The following is a 21,204-nucleotide window of genomic DNA, read 5'->3' as shown; positions in this document are numbered from 1 at the left end:
TTTTTCCTTCCACCAAAAAACCTTTTTTGTTTTTGGGCCGATTTTATAAAAGGTGGAAAAACCAAATTTTTAAGTTTTAAAGGGCCTTTGGGGAAATTTTTAAAAGGGGGCCCCCCCAATGCTTTTAAAAAAATTTAAAAAGTTTTTTTACAGGCTTACCATTGTAATATTTATTTTTAGATACAGATCCAGTTCCTGTTTTTATCTATGTTGAGAAGATGAATTTGAACATTTTTTCTGGCATATACAGCTATAAATAAACCTGGTACCAGGGACCCAGTCTTCATGCGTCTGCTGGAACAGAAATGACATTTGTCTTACCCACAGATAAAGAGGCCGACTTCTATGGTCTCTTCCAAGACTTGGAGGCACAAGTTCAATCCCTTGGTATTGTCAGTTATGGTATATCGGACCCACATTTGGAAGAGGTATGTGTCAGTGACCTAATTTGACTGCTGTATGGATATTTTATGCTCTTTTAATGTTCTTTTATTAAAATACATCTGATCTGATATCATATTAACAAAGATTACATGATAGAATTTAACTGAATAGGAAATCTTGCAGGAAAGCCTGTTGGTTAGGGTCAGTTCTGCCAACATAGACATACAATTTTATAAGTACTAACACTTAAAATGTTTTTTTATGTATTTCTACCTATTTGTAATATATACAAACTTTACAGAAAATGTTGGTCAGCATGACTGTGTAAGTTGTGCCAATAACAAATTTATAACATTATAATATATTAACCATATGTAATAAAAATCTGTGTCTTGCTTTAATGTTTATTTAATAAGTATTTTTATAAACAATCCTTGTTCCGTTTTTTTTAAACCAGGGTTTTTTTTGAAGGTTGTTTCAGCCTTGCTGAAAATGGTAGGGAAAACACCCTTGAGACGTTAAGACAAAATTAAGAAGAAAGGAGACAAATGCCCTGCAAATGGTAACTCTAAGGATGAATGGAAACATGACTTTGAAAGCTCAGGTAAAGATAACATTATTTTTATTTGCAATCAAAAGTTTATGCTTTTTTTTATTGATTGAAAACTGGCCATGGTTTCATATTATTTCTCATATGATAAACTTAAACACATGTATATGTGATTTCTCAGCTTAAAGCTGCATGCCTTTCATTCTAATTTTCAAGAAAATTTTGAAAATGTATTTAAAAGTTGTATTGTGTAAGTGATTGAGACTGACTTTTCTGTAATTTATCACCATATTTCTACTGTGTTACGAACGCAGTAAGGGCTTTTTTTTGCATATCTTGACCACTTTTGTTAATTTTGTGGATTGTAAGTGCCGATTGCAATATGTAAATTACTTTATTTGTTCACCATACAATATTTTACTTTTAAATACATTTCCAAAATTTTCATGAAATAAACATGAAATTGGAGGCGTGCTGCTTTAAAATTATGCATTTTATCAAATTTTTAGAATCAATCTTTATATTTAAGTGATAAAATATTTTGTTTAAATATTTTGTTTAAATATTTTAGCGTCCAGTGGAAGTAGGACAAATTTAGCCAACAATTCTTCAAGATCAGGCGGTGGAATGTTCGCACTTTTAACGAAACGTTTTCATCACTATCGTCGAGATTGGCGTATTGTTATTTCCACATTGATATTGCCTCTACTGTTGTTCTTGCTTGCATCGGGACTGTACAAAGTGAAACCGGACTCAACGTCTGCTCCGAGCCGACTTCTCTCTCCTGCCATGTACGGACCAGATATGTACACTTTCATGCAGTAAGTATAGGTCAAGAGTTGTTTATATTGTTACAAACATAGTATTCCCTATAAAAATGCTGCACATTATGAGACTCAAATTTTGAACTTTGTCTTTGACTTGCAAACTTAATAACCCTGTGTTTAGACCACTGTACAACTAATTTAGATTTAAAGGATTGTATTAATAATAATTGTATAGTAAATGAGTAGAGTATTGCGGTAATTGTGGGGAGGGGTATCTTTTGTATAAGATTGCACATAAATACATATTTTTAATGAACATGTAACATTAACTTCTTTAATTATTTTTTCTGTCAATATGAAAATTAAAGTGATTTGTAAAAAGAATGTATGAAAGAATAAGGCTTACCTGATAATGATAAGTGTCTCATGTCCACTTATTCGGTATATAGTGATTTGATTCACTAATTTTACTTTGGAATTATTTCATTCTCAGATTAAATTTTCTATGAGATTTAAAACTAATTGATTTAAGACATGTTATCCAAATTGATTATTTCAGACAAAATTCTACACGATTTACTCTTGGTGACGAAGTATTGGAAACGTTTATGGTAGACCCAGGAATTGGAACATCATGTATGGCTGATGTAAATCTTGGGTAAGTATTTTATTAGATGCCATACTGTCTTGCAGCATCAGTAAGTGTTATTGGTAGGGGATCAGTAATTGTAGATAATGCATGATTAAGCAAGAACAATGTTTTAATGTTAAAATTTTGGGAAAATGAAACATATATAATTGGTTGTTTGCATGAAATAATATTATAAAACAAATTGGTAAAATTGTTTCTCCACAAATAACTTTAGCAATTGTACTTAGCAAGAAAAACTGTGAAAAAATGTGGCAACTACATGTATTAACGGAAACTAGTATTTAGAGATAAAATGTTGTCTAGCAACATTGCCCAAATTTATTTGTAAATAAAAAATGTTGTATCTTTTAATTGTTTTTATTATTGCAGATATCTTATTAAATGTTACACCTGCATCAAATTTCTGTACCTCCCAATAATTGCATCAGCAGACGGTCGTTTGCTTCTTGCAGGACGATTGAATACAAGTTGAAGGGTCTCCTTTTTGGGGTGCACCCCCACCACAGCGAGTAACCACGACAACAGAAATACTACAGAATTTGAACAATAGAGATCTTAACAAATACTTACTTGACAGTTTCCCTGAATTTATTGGCAAAAGGTAGATATACTGAATTTTTTTTGTATTATCCTGTTGCTCCTTATATTTATGTAGTGGACTTGTCCAGCTTTGCATTTGGAACTGGCCATTACCAAAATGAGGGATTTTGATAATAAAACATAAGAACTGAACAGCCAAAACGTCTTGTCAGAATGCAGGGATGGCATGACTGTTTACTGATAGCTTTGGTCTTTTATGATGGCCGCTAGCTCAAAAAGAATTAGTGCAGCGAAAAATTGTTTGCAGGCTGTGTACTTTCACCATGTTAGATGGTTATAATATTTATTCACCTATTTTTTGTCTTTATTTAACCCAAGAATATGCAAATTAACCTCATTGATTACTATTTGTTAAAATGATCAAAGTTTTTTTTGACAAATATTTCATGATCAATTTTCCCTATGATTTTGATAATTTCAGATATGGTGGATGGTCATTTGAAGATGAAAGCAAAGAGGCAAATGCAAACCTAAAGGCCAAAATCTGGTATAATAACAAGGGATATCATGCACTGCCGTCATTCTTTAATGCGTATAGTAACGGCCTGCTGAGAGCTCTAGTAAATGATGAATCAGAGGCCCCAAAATATGGTATGTGGATAAAACAGTTACATGATATATTTACAAGGTCATCTTTGAATTCACATCACCTGCGAAGGGTTATCACACCTTTTGTTGCTATGCAGCAAGTTTTAGATCAGAAATGAAAATGAGTATAAGTCTCCTTTTTGATTGTTGTTTTTCATTATTATCATGAATCAAATTCTATATTGATACAAAGATACTTCTGTAGTAATTAATGGTAGTTGGTACCTGTATATTGCTAAGCATTTTTTGTAAAAAAAAATGATTAACTTTGAGGTCAATTTTTTTTCATGTGATCAGGTCTTGCAATGAGTGGTACTACATATGTAATTAGTATCTTATAAACCATTCAATATACAGTTACGATTATACATGCATTATAGGCCTACTAATTCAATGTACATTTCTGTTTTAGGAATCAGTGCATACAATCATCCATTTATGTTTGGTAGAGAGCGTCTGTCGAAAACTTCCATGTAAGTATTGTGATGATTGTGTAATAGTGTTACTATAGCAACATTCCCGTCACTGATTGTTTCAGATTGTTTAAAAGCTTGTTTTTAAGTTATTTACGAAAATATTCAGTCCTTGACATAGAAACTAGTGTATTACATACCATAATTATAATAGTTGTATTTTCTTCCTTTTAAAAGTTGACAATAATTATACATTAACCATAGTAACGGGTAGGATTAGAGTTTAGAAACACTATTAAATGGTTACTGATACCATGCTTTAAAAAGATAGGGATTTCATATCTTTATAGAGGGCAGGGAAGAAAGGGGGTGGGTAATGAGGGGGAAGAAACATGTCTGTTTTTAGCAGACAACAGCTTTTCAGGGATGACAATTAGCTCAAGTGTGACTGTATAACCTAAACATGAATCAAATACCAAGTTTAAACTGAATATTTCAGATTACAACATGCGGCTGACATGGGTATTGCAGTGATTATTCTGGTTGCATTTACATTCATTCCGGTCGGAGTGTTATTGTACTCGGTTAATGAAAATATCAACAAGGAGAAACACATGCAGTTTATAGGAGGTATCAGCTCGTTCACATACTGGATGTCGTCATTAATATGGGACTTGGTAAGATTTTGTAATATACATGTATATCTATGTATTATCTGCGCAACTCTATTACGAACGTACTCTCAGTATTCTTTTATGTGCAGTCATTGAGGTTGAGTTTAAAAATCTTTGACCTCATTCAATAAACAAGAGCTGTCGGTATGACAGCATGCTCGACTATTCTAAGTGCTTGATAGTAAAAGAGCCTTGATAATGTTAAATTTTTTAAGATCATAAAAGGTCTAATTTTTTTTTATAATTTCATGTAATAGGCCTTAGAGAGAGTCTAATTATACAGTATTGGCTTGACTATTCGGAAGGTAATGTCACAAGGTTGTTTAATTGAGTATAATAATACTAATTACCTATGAAAACATAAATTTGACAGAAAAAATACATAGGCTTCTAATTAAGATGTTTTATCAAGTTAATCACTGCTTTATTATTATGAATGCATAAAATTGTCCCAAAAAAGGGCACAAACCCTTCAGTAGTAATTGAGGTAACAGCTTACAAGCAAAACTTTACCATGAATTTCTAAGTTGAAAAAGGGGAGAAAAATCAGCCTAAATGCAAGATAGAACTATGGATCTTTGTCATTGACCTACAATTATGACCTTAAATGCATATGTGAAGTTTTAAATAAATATCTTTAATAGTTATTGAGATATGTAAAACTTGCATGTAAACATTAACCAAGAGACTAAGTAGAAAAGGGGATATGAATCAGCCTTAATGCAAGATAGAGTTATGGAACTTGGTCAGTGACATACAATTATGACCCTCCAATTATGACCCTAAGTGCATGTGTAAAGTATCAAGTAAATATCTTTGAAGACCTTTAACCTTTAACCAAAATTTCTAAGTTTCAAAGGGGCAAATAATTCTTCAAATTTTGCAGGCAGAGTTATGCAATTTTGCAAACTGATGTACATTGTTACTATAAAAAAGTATTTTAAATTTCATTTGAATATCTCAAGCAGTAATTGTGATATTTGACTTTACAAAAAAACTTTATCCAAAATTTCTAAGTTCCAAAGGGGCATAATTCTGTCAATATTGTAGGTAGAGTTATCCAACTTGTCAATCTGATGTACCTTGTTACTATAAATAAGTATTGTAAGTTTCAATTGAATATCTCAAGCAATAATTGAGATATTTGACTTTACAAAAAACTTTAACCAAAATTTTTAAGTTAAAAAGGGGCATAATTCTGTCAATATTGTAGGCAGAGTTATCTAACTTGTCAATCTGATATACCTTGTTACTATAAATAAGTATTGTAAGTTTCAATTGAATATCTCAAGTAATTATTGAGATATTTGACTTTTCAGAAAACTTTAACCAAAATTTCTAAGTTAAAAAGGGGCATAATTCTGTCAATATTGTAGGCAGAGTTATCCAACTTGTCAATATGATGTACCTTGTTACTATAAATAAGTATTGTAAGTTTCAATTGAATATCTCAAGTAATGATTGAGATATTTGACTTTACAAAAAACTTTAACCAACGCAGACGCGGATGCGGACGCTGACGCCGACGCCGACGCCGGGGCGACTACAATAGCTCTCATATTCTTCGAATAGTTGAGCTAAAAATGTAATGATTAGTTGAATTTATTCTGCTTTACACACAATATTCATCATTAAAAACACCAATTAAATTCAATACAGACATACAGAAAACGTTAAGTGCGTCAATAATACGGAATCCCATGCTAAGTTTAAGTTTTTTACTACTGAGATTATTCAACTTTAAACATTTCTCCTCGGACATAGGGTGATCACAATTAAATTCAAATTCAGTTAGAATTAATACAGACCAGCCACTTGTTTAGGTGTTTCTTTGTTTCAAACCTCATTTTCTTTTTTCTTGTCAGATTCTTGTAGAAATGGACTTTATTATTTGTTAAATGATGTAAATTTATTCACTTATTCATAATGTTTTATTCTGCAACTATTTTATTTAGACATACAACATAATTAAAGTTCATTATACCCTTATTTGATATTTTACAGCTTGTGCTCGGAGTTGCTGTTGGATTTTCAGTGATTATTCTACTAATTTTCAAACCAGGCTCATTCTGGGACAAACAGAATCTTGAAGCAACTGTATGCCTGTTACTATTGTATGGGTAAGCAGCTCTGATCGGAAATATTTTCATTTGTTTTTAATGTTCTTTGATTCAAATAACTGTATTCTAGAATGAACGAAATTCATCCAAAATATATTATTGACTTTATTTGCTAGCTACCCACTAGTTGAACATTGGTGTTAGATTTGTTCAAAATAGCTTTATCAGCCGAGTTCCCGTCAGATAGATTTCAGTTTTGTACTCACCTATGTACCAGTGTACCTCATTATAGTGATATTTCCTAGTTGTATTACAGATCATGTACTTATATCAACACTGTGTGACTTTCGACAAAAATAATGATTACTAATGTGTACTTTTGTAAAATTATGTATTTCTAATTTTTTTTCGCTTCCATTTACAGATGGGCGACCATTACGTTTGCATACTTTCTTGTGAAGCGATTCCAGAATTCCGGAACAGCTTTCTTCACGGTTTTCTGTAGCCTTTTGTTTGTGGGAATTTTCTGTATTCTTATGGTATTCTCCTTCAACTATTTTACATCTGGAAGTGATAACAAGGTAAGATATAATTAATAATTAATATAATGACTGTGTTTTACATTGATTTTATTATTCAGAACTATGCTTTGTACAGTATTGTATACTGCTGAGCAGATGTGTACATATCTATGTAGTACCGTCTCCGCTGTTTAGTACTGCACCATGTTGTACTGTGATTTACTGTGCTGTAATGTACAGTGCTGTGTAGTGTTATTTTGTTCCATGCTGTACTGTTTTATGTTTTGCTGTTTTATTTTTATCGAATATTATATTCAGCAGCATCTGTTGCTGAATGGTTTAGGTCCTTAACTCAACCTATCTGCTCCTCACTGGTGTGAGTTTGAATCCTCAGCCAGGGGCCTTGAGTTCTTTTATGTGAGGAAACTATAGAGCTAGCTTACAGAACATTGTTAGTTCTACTTGGATGTCCCCTCAAATTATTTGCCAGAGGCTCATAACATTTTTCCTACCTCTTTTCATAAAAGTTTATATCAAATGACAACTCACGTAAGAGTACTAATTGATATGCTCAGGCAGTAATTATGCTTTTCTTGTCAACTGCTGACATCATCGAGAATTTTCATAAAATTTTAAGGTCCTATAACACTTGTATAAATGATAAGGCTTTTTTTATTTTTTATCATATATTTTTTACAGAGAATGAAGGATGCATATGATGCAATGAGATACGTCTTCCTGGTTTTCCCGCCATATGCCCTCGGTGGCGGCCTCCTTGACTTGATTGATAACCAAATCAAAACTGTCATATATGCGAGATTTAATACAGATGTATATGAGAATCCCTTCACCTTTGATATGATTGGTTGGCACATGTTCGCAATGGGGGTAGAAGGTTGCATCTTTTTCATACTGACCATCTGGTTGGACATGAGGTTTTGCTGTAAGAGGTAGGTTTAGTTGTGCAAGACATGTGACTGTTGCTTTATCTTATTACAGTTGGATAGTTTTGATATGATTCTGCAAAAGCTGTCTTCTTCTTTTTGGTAAAGCCATAAAATTGATTTTTGAAATATGTCTAAAGTTACCTGATTTAGGCAATCAATGAATAAGGATAATGAATAAATTGTCTTTTATCATTTGTTCTGTTTCTTAAACAACAAAAATTAAAAGTTGCAATTTCCTTACTTGTAAATTATTTACTAGAAAATGTGTTAATATGTTTGTAAGTAAGAATTTGTATGGTATCTTTGACTTTCAAATTGATACAAAAGTAATTGCAACCTTTGTGACTTGTTCTGAATTATTTCAGACATTATACATGTACTGAAATACCAAAAAATGATGAATTTTAAAGTTTTCTTGTCTTTTAGTTCTATGTTTTCTAGGGTTTGGTCAATACAGTTCGACCCCGGTTATTCGACAACCCTTTATTCGAATACCCGGCATTATCCGAAGTAGATCGGCGTTCCCGTTTTTATCTCTATATAAACAATATAAATACGAAAGTATTATTCGAAATGCATTGTCCGAATACCTCCTATTTTTTTAAGTAAAATTTCGGTCCCGATTATACAATTATGAAAGAATTTCACACCTATTATTCAAAGCCAGCCTAATTTTTATTCGAGGCCAGACTAATTGGCGCAGATCCACTCGCTGACCAGTCGACTTGTGAAAAATATCCACAGTCATGCGTGTAATTAGACAATCATGATAATAACTTTTGTTGAAGATGACAGCAATAATTTTCATACATTCTGTATATGTGAATTTGTCAAAACATCCAAAACATTTTTTTTCATTAATTGTAACGCTACATGGAGCCTTAATTTATAACAATTGAAAATACAAGAGTTAAGCTGTAAAAACCGTAGAAACCAATGCTTTGCGCGAAACAAAACGATACATATATCTCTATATAAACAATATATGTCAATAATTTTTACCCATCTTTTCTATAATATTTATTTTTCTCAATTGATTACAGGAAGCAAGTGTGTTGTCAACGGTAGATTTGCGATGTTTGGTCAAAGTGGAGTAGTTTTCGTCTATCACAATATTCCGATTTCGATTTTTCGAACCCATCGATTATTCGAAAGAAATATTTTGTCCCAGGCATATCGAATAAACGGGGTTGGACTGTATATATATTTACAGCATCAGTTATGTAAATTTTTTAGTAAAATATAACATAATGCTACGTAAATTCTGCATTAATTTTCCAGGACATATGAGTGTAGTGTAAAGGAGAGTAACAGTGAAGACTATGATGTCACAGCTGAGAGGCGGAGAATTGATACCGGAGATTGTCGGTCAGATGCTGTGGTGGTCAGGAATCTTCACAAGGTAAATTGATTCATGAAATTTGTTTAGCCCTTACCATTATTGTGCAAGATTCCAAATTTGGCAATGTCCATTTTCAGTTTTTGAGTATCTAAGTTAGATGGCAAACGGGATAGAGTCATGTCATATGACTTGCCTGGTGCTGTACTGGTTCCAAAGGCTAATTACTTTTGGTTCTAGCAAGATTAGGGCTAAACAAACAAAATTTAAAAAAAAACTTTCTCTGTCTTAGAAATTTCATTTGATATTTGTCTTGAAAAATTATTTGAAGTCAATTTGGCAAAAAATAGCATTAATTGAAGTCCTTTAGTTGCATCTGTATAAAGATTAATGGTTTTGTACACATTATATACATTGTATTCATTGAATAATTATTTTTTACTTTATTTACTTTATTCAATTAATGGTTAATTTTATTATTGATAAAATCTTCAATATCTTTCTTAGTGTCTTCTTACTTTTAAAAATGCATTTTTACATTGGCTTTCTTCATAGCTTAAGATTGTAATTTAATCTTAATATTTAAATGTTCCATAAATATTAAATGTTTTCAGATCTACAGTGAAAGTAGTAAGGAAGTCCATGCTGTTAACGGCTTAAGCTTTGGTGTTCCATCTGGGCAGGTGAGTTTTCATACAATGAGTATACGATTACATTTTGAAGGTTTATTTTTAAGATTTTTTACAACAAGGACTTTCGTATGTTATATTTCTTCCAGAAATGATATCTTAAATAAGTTAAGTGGGCTCACTGAAAGTAAAAAAAAAAAACAAAAGAATAATCTTTTAATTTATTTTTGTAAATTTTCTTTGGGAAATGATAACTTAGATAAGTTTACTGCCTTCGAATCAGCTGTCTTTAAAAGTAAAAACATGAATTCTACAGTTGAAGAATCACTGATGTGTTTCTTGTTTACATATGAGCTTTGAAAATGTCAAATTAAAACGTTTATTTTTGTTGACATTTTACAAATAAGGAATATAAATTTCTTTGGGTTTCTTTCAGTGCTTTGGTTTATTGGGTGTAAATGGAGCTGGTAAAACAAGTACATTTAACGTTCTTACAGGTGTTTCAAACTCATCATATGGTCATTGTTATATTCTCGGACACAGGTAATTTACCTGAAAATATTTCAGGTTATTTTTTCGTTGTAATTTTCTTTTCAAGAAAAAGTTCTTTTGTGATGCACTTTAAACAGGACAGGTCAATTAGCCATTATGTAGAGGAAATTCTAATTAGCTTTTTCAATACCTCATCCTGTTTGACTTTCATTTATGTGTGTATGTTTGTTGTTTGGAAAACAAACACTGATAATTATGGTTATGTACTAGTATTAGAAATTAGGTAAAGATGTATGTTCCTGATGACTGTTTCTCTTTTCTCATAAGGTATTTGTCTATGTCTCAATTAAACTAAATGAGATCATATTAAGAAAGAACCTGTGAACCATTGTCTTGTACATGTACATTCCACTCATACCTGTTGAATTCTTTGAGTACTTATATCTCTGTAAATTTTATTTTTTAAAAATGCAGTTATTTTAATAACAATCTAACATATAAGATTATGTTTACTTATAGAATTGAACCAGGGTCATCAACAGTTGGACAAAATATGGGATATTGTCCACAGGTGGATGCTCTTGACCCCTATCTTAGCATAACAAACACACTGAACTTCCATGCTAGCTTGAAGGGTATAGATGGCACGGCCAGAAAACAGGTATGTAAAGTTCAGAGGATGTAAATTTAGATTAATTTGCCTTATTTTCTCAGCATTGTTTATAAGATTACCCAGAGTTAATTTGTATGCCGAATGATTTTTTTTCCAGTTAATCATCTTTAAGGTTAACTGAATGTGTTATGTATTCTCTCAATCTAATTCCATGGTCACTGAATAACATAAATAAACTTATTTACATTTTACAAATAGATTTCTGTTTAACTACATAATGAGAAAGAACTCAAGTTTCCCAGTTTAAGATATAAAATGATTAATTAATTGCTAATATTCTCCCAGTGTATGGACACTATAATAAGGACACTATTTATAATAAAGACATGATTATTTTACCAAGTCATTCCATCTACAATGATTGATGTACGATTTGTTAAAAGCATAATGACTAAAGTTCTATTATTGTTAATTTTATATGATCAGCAAGCCCTGATATACATGTATGACTATATATTAATTTTTGTTGTTTTGTATTACAGGCCCTAGATAAAGTGATGAGTAAACTAGACCTGCATAAGATAAAGAACAAGTTAGTGAAATCATGTAGTGGAGGTATGAAGAGGAAATTGTCCCTAGCTGTGGCCCTGCTTGGAGATCCAGCTGTTGTTTTACTAGTAAGTTTGGCTTGAGTATAAATGTATTTGGTTTGTTTATCAGCAATATAACTTGTTTATTATAACATATTCACAATGAAATCTTGAAGATCTTTTGGACCTGATCTCAAGCTAAAAACCGCTGGTGTCATATAAGGTACCATTATTGTGACCCCAGTAGGGCTCAAACTTATGACCTTTGGTTAAAAGCAGAAACCTTAACCAAGTCCTCTATCTGTATTTAAAGAATTATTTAATAATAAAATGGAATCTACACACCTGCTGTACTCAAAAGTAAGGCAATGCACTTTGGTTTAAGGACTTACAACCATGTTATTTTAAGTACTTTAAGATTTTGCTCATTTACAAAATAATTCTTACAATTTGTTGAGGGTATATCACTATTTGATGGTTTTATCTATTTGTTTCTTTCAAAGCAGCAATTTTCTATTTGAAAATCAAAAGTATCAAGAGATTCCAGTTGAATACATTACAAAATAAGTTCTGTATAAGTAAAGAAATCTGCATAAGAGATATAATAGGTATTGAATTGTTATTATGTCAAGTAATCAAAAATTTTCTTTTCATTTATATAGGATGAGCCAACAAGTGGTATGGATCCTAAAGCCAAACGTCTTGTGTGGAATTGTTTACTAGAAGCCAAAAAGAATGGACAGGCAATAATTCTGACCTCACACAGGTGAATTTTGTTCTATAAATATTAATATGATTTTTTCACGTTTTTTTTTTTTTATCTTTCTAGTTGTGAGTAAATTTTCTGTTTCTATTTTAGATTTGATATACTTATTTCAGATTACCAGTTATCTGTTAGTTTGATATCTCAAAAAAATCCTTTTAGAATATTTTTATTCAAATAATTAAAAGTCACTAGTATATATTGTTAATTACATATTTTGAAGATTCATATGTTCAATGATCCAAATATTACCATTCTGGTTTTCAACATACCCTGATAAAAATATCTTGCCACCAGTATAGAGTCAGGCCAGGCCTAACATTGCATGGGAGATTGTACTGTTGGCTGCACAATTGTAGCACCCCTCCTATTAACAATGGACTAGTCCAAATTCAAAACAAGAACAGTCCATTATGGTTATTTAGCATTGTATTATTTAATATAGAACAAGTTTTAAGTAGATACAGTAATTTATGAATGTTAAATTTTATGTGTCTGTAATATTTTGTTATAGTTTGGAAGAGTGTGATATCTTATGTGATCGTATTGGAATCATGGTGAATGGAGAATTCAAATGTCTTGGTACATCACAACATCTTAAACAAAAGTAAGTGTTTTTGTAAATAAAGTAAATGAAGTGTTTATTATGTTGTGTGTGTTTTTTTTAGATTATACATGTATATGTAAAGATTTAAGTAGCTATGTATTGTAATTATCATTTGGTTAAATAAATGTAATATTTAACAAGTAAGTAATTTTATGTAACTTTTAGTTAGAAGTATTGGCCAATATGTTAATATAAAAAAATGAAGATACATGTATATTGAAGCAACTTGAGAAACTTATTTAAGTAGTTCTTTTGTTACATTTTACATCTTGCAATGGGCCTATGAAGCTTAGTGGTTAAGGTCATTGACCTTGAGTCTCTTACTACTCACTGCTGTAGGTTCAAATCCATCTAGGAACTTTGGATGATTTCATATGAAGAGTCACAATAATTTGTCCACGGTAAAGCTTGAAAGTCTTATGTACAGTGTCATTTTGACATGAAACCCAGTTCATATTCATTTTTCAAAAATGTATACTTAACTAAATTGGACACCAGTAATATTGAAATTTCTGACATTTTTTGTACCGCTAAAAGTTGTGTTATTAAGTCGTAAGATTTTATACAATTAAAATTCATTGACATTACATTAATGTATTATATTGTTTCAGATATGGAGATGGTTATACAGTGACATTATATGTATCCGGTCTCTCAGATACATTGTCAAGAATAAATGAACTAATACAAAAATACTTCCCCAGAGCCTCTGTCACTGTAAGTACTGTTATAATAATGTTTTATTAATTTCCTTTGAACAGTTATTATTTTATTAATTATTGTTTTATCTAAATAAGCCTTAGATTTATTAACTATGCATATCAAACAACTTCTTAAGCAATACTAATGTGTTAAAGTAGATTATTTATCACTTTATAAAATAATCATATGCCTCTACTTAGAGGTGATAGGGGGTGGGGCATATAGAATTTGCCTGTCCATTCATCAGTCAGATTGTCTGCCTACATAGACTGACCCTACAGAACGAAATGTGGGCGCTTCTGTGTACCATGGACACATTTCTAGATTTTAATTTCTTTTTTTATAGTGTAAATTAAGAAAATAAGTGCATATTATGATGTAAAAGTGATATTAACATATTATAACTATTTTGACAGGATCAACATGTGAATGTTGTACAACTAGATATTCCAAGAGAATCATTGAATATAGCCGACATGTTTGGAATTCTGGAGAGAGAGAAAGCTAACCTCAATATCCTGTATTATACAGTGTCACAAACCACACTAGACACAGTAAGTGGCCACTATTTTATGTTACATTATCAGTTTTAACCATTAACATTATCATGCTAAAAACATTTGTATCTTAAAGGAATTGTCCATATTTCAAGCTAGACAAAAAACATTCATCATTTTTAAGGACAGTTTCAAAATAAGTACTGACCAAATAGCAGACAGTGTAGACCATGATCAGATGGCATTGGTGGATTCAATTGCCAACAGAAGGCTAAGGGTCACAGAACATGTTTACTTTTTTAATGATCATAATTTAATACAGAGCATCCTCTGCAGAGTTGCCCTCTGTAAACAGTCTGACAAGCTCTCTGTACATAGAGTGACAACTCAAATCTCTGTCCCGAAGAGATCCATCACATAATTTTCTTGCATTGTCTAAGGAGTATGGCAAAACATGTATATGCATTTGTAACAATGTTAGTATCTAGTCTAGAAAAAAAGAATCTCTGTATAATTTTTAAAGTTTGAAAAAAAATGCCCCTGTTTACATCTTGATACTTCACGTAGGACTTCTATAAATACTGTCCAAAATACCATGAGATATGGCCCATAAATACCACAATAATTTATGATGGGGTTATTTAATTGATTGAACTATTGTTAATGATAAAACATTGAAGACATATCAAAATTATTTTTTCCAGATTTTCTTGAATTTTGCGCGGGAGCAGACAGACGGTGCTACAGTTGAAATGTTGGACACGAATTCCACAAGCAGTGATAGAGACAGTTATAATGATAGTTCTGTCAGTGGTGGACAGTTTACAAATCCAAGCTATGGTTACGTAAAACCCACACTAACCCTTACCGATGACAAAGGCAAAGGGAGATCATCAGTAGCATACGACAACCCATACGCACTTCCGGCGAAGAACACATTTAATGATGATGATGACGATGAAGGTTCCTACTCAACAAGATTGTAAAATGTATAATTTTTTACAGACATTTGATTTATACAGATAATAGAGCGCAACACTTGCGAGGATCATCAATTCTCCATTCAATTATGGAGATTATATTAAGCATTTCCTCAAAAAATGTTGGACTATTTTAATGTGTATTCAAGTGTACTGTTGAGCAGTACTATTCATGTCAGATGTACATTGTCTATTGTATATAGTTTGTTGAAATCCAACTTGAATTAGAATATGACCATTTTAAACAATGCAATTCTTTTTCTCATTTTTTTATTCAGATGTGTAGTTTTATGTACTGGAAAGCCTATAAAAAGCATATGTGTAGTTAAGCTTCTTGATGTACTCAATTTACAAGCTGTAATTACGTAGACCTTTTTTAAAATATTTTTTTATATACAGTAGCAAAGGAGAAGGAGAAACTTTGTGGGTTTCTTTTAAGATTTTAAATGTAATTATTGAATAAATCATCTCTTCTTTTAAGATTTTAAATGTAATTATTGAATAAATCATCTCCGGGACATCACCGGGACAGAAAACTTATATCCGGGACAATCCCGGGCGTTATGGCATGTATGAATTGTAATCCAAGTTTTGATGTGGTAAATCTCTCATGTGGTTTAATGGGCTTTCAGTACTTGCTATTTTACTCAATGCAATTAAAATGCAATTTTGTTTTCATATTTTTATTTTACATGCTCAGTTCAAAATACTCTATAGACTTGCAATAGATATCACGTTTGTATACATATCACTTATTTTATTCCTTTAATTTTTTTTACAATTGGTATATCAATTAGACATTTAATGTCAGGCCGTCTTTAATTTAATATATAAATAAGTATACTCATACAACCTACAGTTTATATGCTTTGAAGGTTAAGCGGGTTTTCCTATTTTTAGAAACTTTTGAATTGACAAGAAAAAATATATACAGATGTTTACAGACCAGTCTTTTAAACTTACATTCTTATAGAACTAGTCATGTAATTTTGTTACTTTCTTGTTGTTTTTTTTATTAATAAACGTCTTTTGTAAATATATATACAATCAGAGAAAATATATTTTAGCAAATAAAATCTTTTCTAACTTTGTTTTTTTTTTTAATTCACTTTTTTTAATTCAATTCCTTTCCAGCTGTTTTTTTGCGAGGCTCGGGTAAAACTGACTATACTCAAGTGAAAGGCATGAAAGAAGCAAGTGTTAGGGACTTTAGTCTTAAAATACACATTATGCTTCAGAAACGAAAAAATATTACATTAGTATGAAATTTATAACGTTAAACAATCATTTCAGAGCATGTTTGCACCAGAAGAAAGTAGCACTGAATTTGAAATTATTTGTCATTGACTATTGAGGAATTCCTATGCCCAACTTGTCCGACTCGGAAATTGTCCTTACGGACAAGAAGATTTTTCTACTGAACTTGTCCGTGGACAAGAGAAAATCTGAGACAGAAGAAGATATAAAATACTGCATTCTACCCGTTATCTATGAGGAACATTCATTTTTTATTATTATTATTATTATATACCACATTTCTATAGCACTCTTTTCATAAATAATAAATGTTCAAGAGTGCTTTACATAAATCCGATAAAACATAATCATATATATATAAGACATAATGTACAACATAAATTAAGTAAACCTATTAAACAATAATGATAATCTAAAACCAGTAAAGGATGGTAAGAAATACAGACACATTTAGTTTAAAATCAAGGCACAATTAAGATTAACACTGATAATATAGCAAAAGTAGTACATGATTTATGAACTAACGTCCATAGAACTTTATGAAATAATGTGTTTTGAGATAATATAGCAAAAGTAGTACATGATTTATGAACTAACGTCCATAGAACTTTATGAAATAATGTGTTTTGAGAGCTCTCTTAAAACATGGCAAGGTATTACAGTCTCTAATGTCAGGTGGTAACGCGTTCCATAATTTCGCTGCGGCTGTCTGGAAGCACCTGTTACCATATCGTACTGTCCGAGATTTAGGCACAACTAATGTCATTGAGTTATTCTGGGACCTCAGATTTCTGACTGGGATGTAAACGTCTATCATGTCTTTTATATAGGCTGGTGATTGATCGATGAGGGATTTATATGTATAAGTCAAAATTTTATATTCGACCCGATACTCTACCGGAAGCCAGTGAAGTTCACGTAAGATAGGTGTTATGTGGTCATATTTGAGTGTTTTGGTCACAATTCTAGCTGCTGTATTTTGAACATGTTGTAACTTGATCATTGACTGCTTAGAGACTCCATATAACAGTGCATTACAGTAGTCTAACCTAGAAGTAACAAGTGAATTTACTAGAGATTTGGTTGCTTTAACAGTAAGATAGGGTCTGATGTGACCGATTTGTCTTAATTGTGCATAACAGTTCCTACAGACATTATTTACATGTTGTTCCATCATCATGTTCGAGTCAAGAAATGCACCAAGATTGCGCACACTAGATGATTGGCTTATTTTCGAACCGTCGACTGTTACTGTAACATCTGAAACAGGTTGTGCGTTATGTTCAGATGAGAAGATGATCAACTCTGTTTTATCGCCGTTTAGCTTCAGCATGTTGGCATTCATCCAACTTACAATATCTTCAAGACATCTTTCAATACGGTTTATATTTTCTTGAATTGAAATATTAGTCACTGGTTTGAAGGATAGATAGAGTTGTGAGTCATCTGCGAAGAAATGGTTGTTTAGATCATGTTTACGGCAGATTTCTCCGACAGGTTTCGTATACATCACATAGCTCTTGGGTCCCAGGACAGACCCTTGAGGTACACTGTACTCCATGTGGACTGGCTGTGATAGTTTGTTGTTTATGCATACAGTCTGGTATCGGTCGGTCAGGTATGACGTCATCCATGCGAGTGGCTTGCCTGTAATTCCAAAGTGTCGTTCAAGGCGGCGAAGGAGCGTTCCGTGATCAATTGTATCAAAAGCAGCAGACAAATCAAGCATCACGAGAATAGTCACATTGTTATTATCCAAAGACCGTAGAATGTCATTTTGAACTTTTAACAATGCAGTCTCGGGCGAATGGAACTTGCGATAAGCAGATTGGTTGACCTCGTGTAGATTATTTGTCTTCAGATGGCTCTCAAGTCGTACGTCAACGACCTTTTCCAAGATTTTAGACAGGAATGGCAAGTTAGACACAGGCCTATAGTTTTTCAGTTCGTTAGGATCCAAATTTGGTTTCTTTAGAAGTGGTCTTATTCGTGAGTGTTTGAACATTTTTGGTACATAAGCAGCATCCAAGGACACGTTTATAAAACTGGTTATCACTGGTGTTAGTTCATCTAGGCATTCTTTTAACAGCCATGTTGGAATGGGATCTAACTCACAGGATTTGGTGGCTGATTTTTTAATCAATGCTTTCACTTCTTGCTCTGTGGTTGGAGCAAACACAGTATATTTGACACCCGTATATTCAGATTCCATATCTACATTATCCGGTACCGATTGTGTTTGAGAACGTATGTTATTCCTTATTGTTTCAATCTTTCCGATAAAGAAGTCACTGAATTTCTGGGCAAGGCGCTCTGAAGATGAATCAAATGGTAGAATCACTTCATTTGTATCTCCAAGTAGACCTTTGGTAATCTTAGATAGACTTTTATGATCATTGCCACAAGACTCTATTTTACTTGTATAGTATTCTACACGAACTTGTTTTAACATCTTGTTCACACTAGAACAGTGTGTTCTGTAGATCTGATGGTCTATTGTAAGTTTAGTTTCACGCCATTTCCGTTCCAGTTTACGTTTTTCATGTTTGGCTTCGTGGAGTTGCTCTGTATACCACGGACAAGCAGGTCTCAATGTAATATTCTTGTTAATGATCGTAGCATGTTTATCCAAAATAGAGGTTAGACTGTCTGAATACTCCATCATAAAACCATCTATGTCAGAAGGGATACACTCTTTGTTGAAGAATTCCATTTTCCGTATGTCATCTCGAAAAGAATCAATGTCAATTGCGCGAAGTTTTCTGTAAGAAACCAATTTCCGTACCGGTGCAGGTTTTGAGGCTTTGACATCAAATGTAACAGCAAAATGGTCACGTAAGATATTTCCACTAGCATCAGAGAGTCCAGGATCTACGACCTCTATGTTTGATACAATGTTGTCTGTTTCCCTTGATATCACTACGTCCAATGTATGACCTGCAACATGGGTTGGTTCTTGTACATGCTGATGCATACCACATGCATCAAGGTTACTTGTAAATTTTCTCGTATCGTTGTTGTCTGGTATATCTAGATGAAGGTTCAGATCGCCTACTATGATTGCAGAATTGTCAACTGTAGCGTACTTAGTTAAGAAAAGGGGCCACTCATGATCAAGGAAAGTGTTTGTATTCAAGCCGTTCTGTTTAGAAGGAGGTGGTCTGTATATTACCGCTAGCCTCATAGAGTACCGCCCAATAACTACATTACAGTCCATAAACTCAAATTGTGAGAATTCCTTGCTTTGACTTGACGACTCAGTGGTGACTTGTATAGAAGCCTTATGGATGATAGCTACACCACCACCTCGCCTACCAACACGCGGGACATGTTTCATTTTGTAGCCAGGAGGTACAAGTTCACTGATACACACCTTATCAACGGAACTACGTAGCCATGTTTCAGTTATGGCACATATATCAAACTCATTGGAGAGAATAAAGTCACATATGGATAGGGTTTTGTTTTTCACTGAGCGTGTGTTCATTAAACATATTTTTATGTTTGTTTGGCCTTTTACTGTTGTATTGTGTTCAAGATTTACCCGGATTAAGTTTTTCACATTGCACATGCTGAGTGATTTTTCTATACGTCTTCGCTGATTAACTTTTGTTATTTCTTGGGGAAGTAACTGTAAATTGTCAACATTCACACCATTGTTAGTATCCCAGGCTCGTCTAATCCCATATTGCCCACCTCTGTTCCCTCTGTATTGCATTAACTTAAGTCCTTTCAAAGTGTTGATAATAATAGGATTAAGTCCTTTTTGTGAACTTGGTAATTGCCCGATATTATACAGGTCTGACCGTGTATATATAATCCTCGTCGAGTTTCGCTCACTAAAACACATTATTGCTGTATGCTTTAAAAATAAAATATTAAAATGTATAGAATCATCAAAGTTTTAAATTCCAAATATCTTTAAAACCACAAGAGTAATTCACAAGCAATTTATATCACTGTGATTACAAAATGAAACTACGTAATATATCAAACTTTGAAAATTTTCAGTCAAGTATAACTTTCACAAAACAATCAAGTTTGCAGAGCAACAAAAATGCAGCCTACACCTGGCGCATACTGTAATAGATAGTTAGTATGTGCAGATTAAATAAGCACTAAAATGAAAGATTGGATACATTTCATTGTCTTATACAATTTGTAGAACGTTTCCACAAACTGCAGAAATTCAACCTAATCTTTAAATTGAGAAATCTGTTAACACTATTACTTTTCAAATACTTTTGTTAATTTATAGGCAAGTAAAGTTAAGCTGCGGACAAGTAAAATTTTCTACCCAACTTATTCATGGGCAAGTGGCAAAAATTCATATTTCCACATCCCTGGATGATTCAATAAAGTAGTGAAATGTTAACAGAGTGGTATTTTGACTGGTATTTGACTTCCACACAAAATATTCATCTACTATAACTGTACTAATTGCCAAAAAAGAACAGAAGCAAAAGATGGTTCAGATAATTGGCCAATATCTTTTTTAGAAACTATAAGATTAGATCAAAATTTAAATGTTTTGGGGAAATAAAAATAAAAGCGTTTCTGGCGCAAAATGAGCCTTAAA

The 21,204-nt window shown here is 32.3% G+C and overlaps 1 protein-coding gene across 1 annotated transcript; it reads left to right on the top strand.

Moving 5' to 3' along the window:
• Positions 1-305: 305 nt before the first annotated feature.
• LOC132732973 (phospholipid-transporting ATPase ABCA1-like) lies at positions 306-16,454 on the top strand. The gene is made up of 22 exons (XM_060719517.1): positions 306-428; positions 922-988; positions 1,506-1,755; positions 2,261-2,359; positions 2,723-2,790; positions 2,828-2,954; positions 3,375-3,544; positions 3,954-4,014; positions 4,454-4,631; positions 6,633-6,748; positions 7,113-7,269; positions 7,909-8,159; positions 9,438-9,558; positions 10,110-10,178; positions 10,561-10,667; positions 11,136-11,277; positions 11,772-11,906; positions 12,482-12,585; positions 13,097-13,189; positions 13,801-13,906; positions 14,308-14,445; positions 15,093-16,454. The coding sequence occupies exons 1-22, from the start codon at positions 306-308 to the stop codon at positions 15,372-15,374; spliced, it is 2,964 nt and encodes a 987-aa protein (XP_060575500.1). The 3' UTR covers positions 15,375-16,454.
• The last annotated feature ends 4,750 nt before the right edge of the window (positions 16,455-21,204 follow it).

This window comes from Ruditapes philippinarum, unplaced genomic scaffold (genome assembly GCF_026571515.1).
Source record: "Ruditapes philippinarum isolate M1 unplaced genomic scaffold, ASM2657151v2 ctg2105_1_1_1_1, whole genome shotgun sequence".
Lineage (NCBI taxonomy): Eukaryota > Metazoa > Mollusca > Bivalvia > Venerida > Veneridae > Ruditapes > Ruditapes philippinarum.
This window is presented reverse-complemented; position numbering and strand designations above follow the sequence as displayed.